The sequence below is a fragment of the Budorcas taxicolor genome, chromosome 25, assembly GCF_023091745.1.
Source record: "Budorcas taxicolor isolate Tak-1 chromosome 25, Takin1.1, whole genome shotgun sequence".
NCBI lineage: Eukaryota > Metazoa > Chordata > Mammalia > Artiodactyla > Bovidae > Budorcas > Budorcas taxicolor.
In genome coordinates this window covers 45,683,852-45,694,733 of record NC_068934.1, presented here as the reverse complement: position 1 = coordinate 45,694,733, position 10,882 = coordinate 45,683,852, and the positions used below count along the sequence as shown (strand labels likewise).

At 51.2% G+C, this 10,882-nt stretch overlaps 1 protein-coding gene across 1 annotated transcript; it reads right to left on the bottom strand.

Moving 5' to 3' along the window:
- Nucleotides 1-622: 622 nt before the first annotated feature.
- On the bottom strand, nucleotides 623-1,549 carry C25H11orf86 (chromosome 25 C11orf86 homolog). Its single transcript, XM_052662535.1, has 2 exons — nucleotides 1,280-1,549; nucleotides 623-721 (listed from the first exon to the last, which is right to left on the bottom strand). Exons 1-2 carry the CDS (start codon nucleotides 1,547-1,549, stop codon nucleotides 623-625), a joined length of 369 nt encoding a protein of 122 aa, XP_052518495.1.
- Between the last annotated feature and the right edge of the window lie 9,333 nt (nucleotides 1,550-10,882).

The following is a 10,882-nucleotide window of genomic DNA, read 5'->3' as shown; positions in this document are numbered from 1 at the left end:
CTGGAGACCCACCCCTCCCCGCCTCCCCCCCCCCCCCCCACCCCCAGGGCTTCTGCTCCATTAGCTGGGAAGCTCTGGACACCACCTGGCCCCAGGGGGTTGGGAGAGCACTGGGGGCCAGTTCGTCAGCAGGAAAATCATTTACTTCAGCTCAGCAACCTTTATTCCTGTGTTCAACGCAGTGTTGGGCATTGGGTGTGGGTGCGGCCAGAGATGCCAACGGCAGCAATCCCTTCCCCCTCTGGGCCTTAGTTCTCCCCTCTGTCGAGCAGGGAGGGACTTCCTTCATTGGGAGACTGTGAGGAGAGCGACAACACGCGACAAGACACAGGCCAGACGTGGTCCTTGCCCTGGGGATGGGCTCACCGTCCGCTGGCAGCCGCTGAGAAGGGTGGGTTGGGCGTGGCCGAGTGGCCAGGCGATGTGCCAGAGCCGCTCAGCCGTGGGTCTGGCTTCACTGAGCTCTGTCCTGGTGGCGGAGACCTGGGCGCGCCACTAGGGAAGGCGGGAACAGTCCACAGAGAGGCGGTCACCCCATTCACAGTCCAGAGGGCCACGGAGAGGCGCAGCAGGCGTGCCGTCTCATCCGGGTGCAGCGAGGTCCCCACCGCTCATGGCCTCCTTAGCTGGTGGTGCCCAGCGGGGGCTGTGGGGAGGCTGACCGGCTCAGGGTCACGTTGGGGAAGCTGGTGACAAAGCTCTCCCACCTTCTCCTGATCTTCTGGAAGAAAGAGGAGGGGTTGCGGTCAGAGCCCAGGTCCCTCCGCTGAGGGGGTGGGCTTCAGGTGCTGTTCCACCTACAGCCAGGAGGGGGTGGTAGACCCCAGAGACAGAAGCCCCTTCGCTAGGCACCCTTTCTCCCGGAAGGCAGGAGCCCAGCGGGCAGCACCCACCCAGGGGGGCCTGATCCTCTCTTTTCTTGGGGGAGAAGGGACCATGAGATGTAACCCTGGGGAAGCTGTACTGACTTATCTCTTGCCTCCAGCAAAATCCACCGTCCAACACACTGACAGACTGGTCATCTCAGAACAGCTTTGACTATATCACCCATCAGCTCCAAAACCTTCCCTGACTCCCCAGTGCCCGCAGGATAAATCCCAAATACCTTCAGGCCCCTCTGGAATACCTCTCTCTGCAGCCCCTGCCCCAACAGCTCTCTGTCTTCTTGGTCTATAGCCCCATCCATTTCTGCGTCTGAGCCTTTGCTCCCCTGGGTCCCTCTGCTTGGGATCTTGACCCTCCCTGTCGCACCCCTCCACCCACCAGCCCTCAGCCAAACCTGCTGATACTGCCGCAGCCACCTCTGGCTGCCTTCTTGCTCCGCTTGGATCAGCTGCTCCGTGTCCCCCAGGCTCCCGGGCAGCCGCTCCTGACCAGGGGTATCCAGCCGTTCTGGGCCTCCATCTGAGGACCGGGATTTCTCACGGCCCTGCTTGAGGCTCAGCGCCCGGCGCAGTCGGCCTTCCGTGGGCCTCCCCCAGGACTCCTGGAGCTTGCCGTAAGAGGGCCGTGGTCCTCGCAAGGACTGACTGCGTAGCCCTGTCCCCATGGTTCTGGAGGCTGCAGGAGCGGGACTGCTTCACCCTTCAGCGAGCCACTGGCCTTCTGAGATGGCCTGGTGCCCCCACCCACCTGACAGGAGCTCCCTTGGGGACAAAGGTTGGTGCTGCTGAGGTGGCTGTCGTAAACCAAAGGGCAGGCCACCAGGGTCAAGCATCCCTGAGTCACCCACGCAGCACACCACTGCCTCTCCACCGCCCACGGAAGTGGGTACAGGCTTCCTCTCCTCCTCCTCCCTCTTCCTCCTCCAGGCAGCCTTCCCTGACTAACCCATCCCAAAGATCTTATCCTCCCCTGAACTCTTGTAGCTCTGGCTGTCCAAACATTTTGTTGACAGTGAGAACAGGTGGCCCAACAGCAAAACAGAGACAGGCTTTTAAGAAACAGGACAGCTCAAACCTAGAATGGTCAAATTCACAGGGACAGAAAGTAGCACGGTGGTTGCCAGGGCCTGGTGGGGTGGGGAGGTGGGAGAATTGAGGGGATAGGGGGCAGTGGTAAGTTGTTTAATGGCTACAAGGCTTCAGTTTTACAAGGTGAGAAACTTCTGGAGTTTGGTTGTACAACAATGTGAATGTATATAACACTCCCGAATTGTACATATAAAAATCGCTAAGATGGTACATTTTTTGTTTCTGTATATTTTTACTACAATCAGAAATTTTAAAAAAGAAAGAAAGAAAAAAAAAGAGGCTAGTTCTGGGGCTGAAAGTTCGGAGTGTGAGGTGTTTTCCAGGTCTAACTCTGCCCATAATTTTCTACGATCGGATAGGGTTACGAGCTCAGGCTCTGAGGACCAGCTGCTCCTAGGTACACTGCGGTTCCATCACCCATAGCTGTGCAACGCCGGGTGCCTTCTCCCCCTGGTTTCCTTGTCTGTAACAGGGACGGATAACTCATGTGTTGTCAGGAGGACTAAATGCGATGACGCTGTGCCAAGCCCAGGGCTTGGCCTGCAGCAAGAGCTCAATAAAAGTGAGCCGGTGTTAATCAGTACTTGAGGCAAATCCTTCCCCCTCTTTGTCAGTCTTCTCATCTATAAAGTGGGTTGTTGTGAACAGTAAATGAAATCATGAATGCAGGTCCCTCCAAGGGCAAGACTACCAGGAGCAGCTCTTTCTCCTAAGACTGCGGGGAGGAGAAAGGGACTTGGGCTGGGCCAGCCAATCCTTCGAATCCTAGAATTTCAAGATTATAAGGGACCTCACACATCTGGTCCGTGCTCCTTTTTGCTTTTACCACTATTTTTTGAGCATTTTTACTGGTTCTGGAGCTAATTCCTCCCTATATTTCCTTTAAACCTTATGATAGTCCTACAAAATGGGAATTATTATCTTCATTTGATAGCTCCCCATTTTGTAGATTGGCAAACTGAGGCTCAGATTAAGCACACCCTGTACTCAGCAGAGCTGGGACTCCTGCTCTGGCCAGCCTGGCTTTAGAGCCTGTGCTCCAACCGCTCTGCCCTCCTGTCCTGGTGTTGGTAGCAGAGGCAGAAGTCCTGCGTCCTCTGTGTCTGGGGTGATGCACGGGGTGCCCTGTCTGGGGTCAGGGAAGTGCTGGCTGCAAGACCTCTTGTTGGCTCATCCCATACCCCTGATCTTGCTCCTTCTTTCTCCTTTCTCAGAATTTCTAGGCCTTCCTTGCATTCAGGATCTCTTGCTATCTGCCAGGTTCACTCCCCCTTTTCCCCCCACTGCCCGCCAGAGGAGCCAAGGGAGGGCCAATGTGAAGAAGGGAATTCATAAAACGGACCCTGACCCGCTGCCCCAGCCTGTCTTAGAGGTGGACTGTGACCATCCCTCCAACTCTAACCACACCTCTAGCACCTGAGCCACAGACCAACCCTGACCCTGGTTAAAAAGCAACAGAACCATTACACAATCATCAACGCCTTCCCTGCAGTGCAGTTAGGTCAGATCCTCCCGCTCATCCCAGTCTGGGCTGGGAAGAGCTTGCTGATGACTCACAGGCTTCTGAGACGTGTCAGGGTGAATCACTTGCTCTTGCGTCACGCCTCTAGCTGCCAAATACCTTCTTGCCAAGTGTGTAATCTTACAACAATTTCCCAAATCCACAAATCCGTGGAGGACCAGGAGAAAATATGTTCTTTTCCTTCCCTCCCCACTGCCTCCCTGCCTTTGTCACCAGGTGGGTAAGCTCTCACCTTTCCAGAACCTGCTGAGCTGCAGCTTCCTGGAAGTGGGCCTGACCCTTCAGCTGGGTTAGGGAGGCAGCCCCCTTTCTGGCCCTCCCAATACACATGGTAGCAGCAGTCACACCAGAATATTACACCCTGGTACACTTGATATCCCTTGACAGCTAGAACAACATCTCTTTTACCTGTGTCCCCAAGACATGATAGAGTCAATGCTTGGCCTTCAGTATTGGACATTATTATGCGTCTATTGCTCTGTAACTATTTACCCCCAAAATTGGTGGCTTAAAGCAGCACTCAGGTATGACCTCACTTCCTATAGGTCTGGGATCCAGGCACGGCTTAGCAGGGGCCTCTGACCCAGGGTCCTTCACAGGCTTCAGTCAGGAGGCTACAGTCACGTCCAGGTTTGACTGAGGGTGGATCTACTTCTTTGTGAGTTGTTGTACTGAGGGTCTTAGTTTCTTGCTGATTGTTTTCAGTTACCGAGGACAACTCATATCATGGCAGCTGGCTTCAGTGGGAGCCAGCAAGTGAGAGGGCTAGAGATGGCAGGTGGGCAGAGGTCAGATTCTTTGCAGAATTTAAATCTTGGAAATAACCTCCCATCACTTTTGCCGTATTCTGCTCCTTCAAGGCAAGTCACCAAGTCCAGTCGGTACTCAAGGGAGGGGACCCACAAGGGCATAAACACAAGGAGGCTGGGTCATTGGGGGTCATCACAGTGGCTGTGACAGCTATGTGCTTTTTTAAAAAACCGTTTATTTATTTGGCTGCGTTGGGTCTTAGTTGCGATACATAGACTCTTCCTTGAGGCACAGGGGTTTCGCCGCCCTTGTCATGTTGGATCTGACTTCCCCGACTAGGAGTCAAACTCATGTCCCTTGCATTGGAAGGCAGATTCTCAACCACTGGACGACCAGGAAAGTCCTGCTAGGTGCTTTGAGTGAGCAGCTTAACCTCATGCCCCTAGACTTACTCAGCTATTAAAAGGAATGCTATTTTATCTCATCAAATCTAAGAAGGTGTTGATGGAAAGGTAGCATTATTTTATACATCAGTAAGAAAGGATATCCACTGCCCATTCATTGAAGATATAGCCCCGTTTCAGAGGTTGAAGTGTGTGTGTGCTGGGGTGGTGGTGCAGAATGTATGCCTTAACATGAATGAAACACAGTCTTCCCTAAGGTGGTCCGAGACTTAAACGTCTGGTGTCATTTAAGGTTGCTTAGGCGGAAGGCTGCCAACTGGGGCAGGCTGCCCAGTTCTTTCTTACTCCTGATCCAGTGAAATTGCTCCAAACCTACACACTGTGAGCAAGATCTTGTTTTGATGATATCTAGGCCGAGGGGAGCAGGGTAGAACCTCCACCCGCAGAAAAGGAGGAATTCTTCTGTACATCAAAGAAGGTACCTTAAAACAGACACCCAGTGCTGAGGGAGCACAGAAGAGAATGGGAGACCCTATCTGGTTTGGGAGAATCCCGGCAGGCTCCCTGGAGGAGGTGGCATTGGAGCCCAGCCTCAAGGGCGTGGAGGACTGTTGCAGTAGAGATGGGGGCAGGCTCCTGTGGGTGACCAAAGCCTGGGAACAGAAGAAAGAGTTACACTTTGAGTGGGAAAAGACTGGAAAGGCAGACTGGCTGTCGCTCTTCCTTCCAGGGCCAGGAAGAAGAATCTGACTGATCCTGAAGACAACGGGGATGGAGTGGGCCCTCCTCTGGGAGCCTTACCTCTGTGATCACGTTTTCAGATGAAATAACAAGGCTCAGAGAGGTGAAGAAACTTACCCAGTGAGACACAGTCAGTAGTGGGCCTTGAGTGCAGTCCCGCAGAGTCAGGTCAGCAAACAGAGTCCTCAGCAAATGTGCGTTCCACCCCCATCCGCCCCCATTTTTCACCCCAGTCTTCAGGCACCCTTCAGGGTGATCAGACAGAACCGTGAGCCTAGTGGTTAGTGCCACTAGAATTTTCCTTGAAAAGATGATGCCCACAAGAAACAGGGCAGGGGTTGTGGAGATATACACTTGTTGTTTGCTTGTTGTTTTAGTCACTAAGCCATATCCGACTCTTTTGCGACCCCATGGATTACAGCCTGCCAGGCTCCTCTGTCCCTGGGATTTCCCAGACAAGAAGAATTAGAAGGAATACATTCCTTCTCCAAGGGCATCTTCTTGACCCAGGGACCGAACTGTGACGCCTGCACTGGCAGGCAAATTCTTTACCACTGAGCCACCTGGGAAGCCCACAGATATACATATTTAATTTTAAGTGTTTGCATGTATTTCAACTGATAATATAAATTATTTCTTTGCCCAAGCAGGTCTTGTAATACAGTACATTTGAGGGGGAACTAGTTCTTTTACTTCAGAACAATGGTCTATTGTTTTGGTCTTTATTTCTCCAGAGGAAGCTGAAATGCCAGGGTGTCAGTTTCAACAAGAGATTCTGGTCAACTTAGCACTTGGAGAAATCAGAGAAAGGGAAGGATAAATGTTAGGTTGGCCAAAAAGTTCATTTGGGATTCTCCGTACCATTTTACCTAACAGTAAAAACGCTTACAAAAGCTCCCACGCTCTGAGCCAGGCATCGCCCTTAGGGCTTCGTGTATGTGGTCCTGGCAGCACTCTGAGGAATCAGGGGAGGATTAATCTCAGTTTACAGTTTTATTTATTTATTTTGTCTGTGCTGGGTCTTCATTGCTGGGTAAGCTTTTCCCTAGTTGCGGCGAGCAGGGGCTACTCTCTAGCTGCAGGGCATTTGCTCACTGCGGTGGCTTCTCTTGGTGCAGGCTCTGGAATACGTGGGCTCAGTAGCTGCGGATCCCGGGCGCTGAGCGCAGGCTGAGTGGTGGCGCACAGCCTTAGTTGCTCTGCAGTGAGGGGTCTTCCCGGATCAGGGATGGTACCTGTGTCTCCTGAATTGCCAGGTGGATTCTTTACCACTGAGCCACCAGGGAAGCTCAGTTTAGACAAAGCATCTATCAATAATTTTGCAGGGTCCCAGCGCTGGTCACACGGGTGCTCTTGCATTTTTTTTCTCCAAATAGGTAGGACATGATGACTGTCAGTGGTGGATCTGCCCCTTTTCCTGTCTGAGCCTGTCTCCTGGTCTGTAAAATGGAGCTGGGAGGGTCTAGCTAGGGTACCCCAAACTTCCTTTGTTAAAAAAACACCAGTTGCTGAGCCCCATCACAAGCCCCTGGCATAGACAGGTCTGGGCGGTGGCCTGAAAAGCTGTCTGTACAATCACGTTCCAGGAGATCTGTTTCTCCTGGGAAGTCTTGGAAACATTATTGCTCAAGGCCCTCCCACCTCTGAGGACTGTGATCTTAGGAGTCAAATTTCAAACCAAAGTTCTTCCTCTGAAATCTGAAGTCTAAACATTCCTGTCTTCTGTTTTATACCGAGGTGGCCAGTGGAGCAGAAAGAGCACAATCTTGGGGTCAGTGAACTGGAGGTTCAGTCCCAGCTCTGCCCCTGAATAACTCTGTGATCCAGAGAGGCATCAGTTTGTTTCTCTGAGCCTCAGTATCCACACCTGAAAAATGGGTACAGTGTACCTGTTCAGGGATGGTGGGAGGTCCAGGGGAGCTATGGCTCAGAGCTAGGAGGAGGACCTTACCCTTCTCTGTCTCAACCTATGGGCAGAGCCCTTGATATGGACCTGGAGAGTTGCTAGACCTGGATCTACCTTGGCAGGTGGAAGGTCTGCCCAACTTGTAGAGACCCTATGATGGGATGGACTTCTGTCTGGGGGATTCATCACAAAAGCGTGGGTGGAGTGGCCTGGACCCCTCGAGGATGTGGGGGTGGGGAGGGGAGGGAAACTTACAAAGAAGAACAGAAGAGCTACTCCTGAACCGTCCCCAGCCCATTGAGGGTTCCCTGATGCTTAGAAAGAAGACACGATCCAGCCTGCAGAGAAGGGTGTTCTTCAGGCAGTGAGGGGGCATGTTCACCACAGCCTAGCGCCTTACCCTGTCTTTCCATCAGTAAGAGTTTATCCTGAGATCTCACCAGCTGTGAGGCTGGGTTTCAGCTCAAACTGCTAGAATTTTATTAATTTAAAAAAAAAAGTGATTTTCTTGTGTCATCTCAGGACAGGAGATCTGGGACATCTAGGTTGTCCTTGTGAGCTCTCAGGGCAACTCTGGCTTTCTGAATAGAGAACACAGAGGGGTGGGCTGTCTCTGGGTTTACAGTGACTGCTACAAGGGTTCATGGCTTTATCTGGGAGCCCCCACTGACCTGGATGCTTCTGCTTACCCAAGCCTTCTCAGTCCTTCTCTTGGCCTTCCCCACAGCCCCTCTCAGGTTGCACTTGCTGGCGAGCTGTCCTCGCTGACGCTCTCCATGCCTTGACCGCAACATGCTGTCCCTCACCTTTGCTTGGGCCATGTGTGGGGTCCTTTTTATCAATATCTTCATCTGATAAATGCTTGGTTTATGTGTGTATGTATCTGTCTAGCTATCAACTTTGCCTCCCCCGGGAAGTCCTCCAAGCCCCCTCTCATGGAGTAAGGAGTTCTTTGGACGGGCACTCTGACCATTATCTCTAGCATAGCACCACTCTGTTCTGAAATGGAGTGCTTTGAGTTTTGTGTATCTTCACTGGTCTGGGAGCAGCCAGGGAATGGGAAAATACCTTGTTCTCACTGTATGTCTCTTGGTGCAGCTAAAATGACTGTGGAGTGAAGGAATCGCGCTGTCCCCATCACCTCATTTTCCTTCCTGGCCCTGCTGACACCTCCGTCCTCCCTGTCAGCCCGTGCCTCCCTCTCTTTAACTTTCCTCTTCCCCTTAAAGTGTGGTGCTGTCTGGACTCCCCTCTCTACCGGACCCTACTCAGCCTCTGGAGATGGTCCCATTCACTCTGTAGTTTCAAACACTACGTGTGGGCTGATGATTTCCATTCCTTCATTTGCAAGCTATATATTAAGCATCTACAGTGCGCCAAACTCATCTTTTGTAGAAGTGATGTTCAAGTGTGAGGAGGGGATGGGAGTACAGAAGATAAAAACCAAGAACTTTCCCCAAAGTAACAGTTACTTAGCAACACTAAAGCAAGCAATTTCCTGGTGGTTTGCTGGTTAAGAATCTGCCTGCCAATGCCAGGGACATGGGTTCGATCCTTGATCCAGGAAGATCCCACATGAAGGGAGCAACTAAGCCTGTGCCCTTAGAGTCCATGCAACAAGAGAAAGCACTGCAATGAGAAACCCATGCACTGCAACTAGAGAAAGCCCCTGCGGCAATGAAGACCCAGCGCAGCCATAAATTAATAAAAAGATAAATTTTAAATTAAAAACAAACAAACGCCGAAGCAGACATACTCCCAGACTAATAGAAGCCTTGAGCTGCTCTGCAGTTGCCCCGGGACCACTCCCTCCAGAGGCCTGTGCACCTCCTGGCCAGCACTCCACAGGCTGGTCTCAGCCTGTCTCTCCCACATCATCTTCCCCTGCATTTCCCAGGAACTCAGCCAAGTTCCCCAAGCTTCCTGGGCCTCAAGAATCAATTTCACAGGTTGAGGTTTGTTTAAAAAAATAGATTTTGGGTCCCACCCTGTGACTCAGAATCCAGAGAGGCCTGGGGTCCAGGAATCCCTTTTATTTTTAAAGAGCCCCAGGGGATTCTTATCACCAGGGGAGTCTGGGTAATAACTTCTCTAGGTCTCTCTGCGAGTCTCAACACTGACCCACATTAGAGCCATTTGGAGAGCTTCTAATACTAGCAATGCAATATAGAGGATTCCATTCCCTAGAGAGGGACTTAAGTGGTGTCAACTACAGACTGGTGCTTGCCAAGGGCATTTGCCATCTGCCTCGGAGGAGACTGAATCCCATGTGGCTGCAGCTGTTGACCATCGACATGCCCTGAAAGGAGTTCAGTGTGGAGAATAAGGCACTTTGTGCTCCAGGGAAACTGGTGTAACAGGTCTTTCAGTTCAGTTCAGTTCAGTTCAGTCGCTCAGTTGTGTCTGACAATTTGTGACCCTATGGACTGCAGCATGCCAGGCTTCCCAGTCCATCACCAATTCCCGGAGCTTACTCAAACTCATGTCCATTGAGTCGGTGATGCCATCCAGCCATCTCATCCTCTGTCGTCCCCCTCTCCTCCTGCCTTCAATCTTTCCCAGCATCAGTTCAGTTCAGTTCAGTTCAATTCAGTTGCTCAGTCATGTCCGACTCATTGCAACCCCATGAATCGCAGCACGCCAGGCCTCCCTGTCCATCACCAACTCCTGGAGTTCACTCAGAGTCACGTCCATTGAGTCAGTGATGCCATCCAGCCGTCTCATCTTCTGTCGTCCCCTTCTCCTCCTGCCCCTAATCCCTTCCAGCATCAGAATCTTTTCCAATGAGTCAACTCTTTGCATGAGGTGGCCAAAGTACTGGAGTTTCAGCTTTAGCATCATTCCTTCCAAAGAAATCCCAGGGCTGATCTCCTTCAGAATGGACTGGTTGGATCTCCTTGCAGTCCAAGGAACTCTCAAGAGTCTTCTCCAACACCACATTTCAAAAGCATCAATTCTTTGGCGCTCAGCCTTCTTCACAGTCCAACTCTCACATCCATACATGACCACAGGAAAAACCATAGCCTTGACTAGACAGACCTTAGTCAGCAAAGTAATGTCTCTGCTTTTGAATATGCTATCTAGGTTGGTCATAACTTTTCTCCCAAGGAGTAAGCGTCTTTTAATTTCATGGCTGCAATCACCATCTGCAGTGATTTTGGAGCCCAGAAAAATAAAGTTTGACACTGTTTCCACTGTTTCCCCATCTATTTCCCATGAAGTGATGGGACCAGATGCCATGATCTTCGTTTCTGAATGTTGAGCTTTAAGCCAACTTTTTCACTCTCCACTTTCACTTTCATCAAGAGGCTTTTTAGTTCCTCTTCACTTTCTGCCATAAGGGTGGTGTCATCTGCATATCTGAGGTTATTGATATTTCTCCTGGCAATTTTGATTCCAGCTTGTGTTTCTTCCATTCCAGTGTTTCTCATGATGTACTCTGCATATAGGTTAAATAAGCAGGGTGACAATCTACAGCCTTGATGTACTCCTTTTTCGATTTGGAACCAGTCTGTTGTTCCATGTCCAGTTCTAACTGTTGCTTCCTGACCTGCATACAGATTTCTCAAGAGGCAGGTCAGGTGGT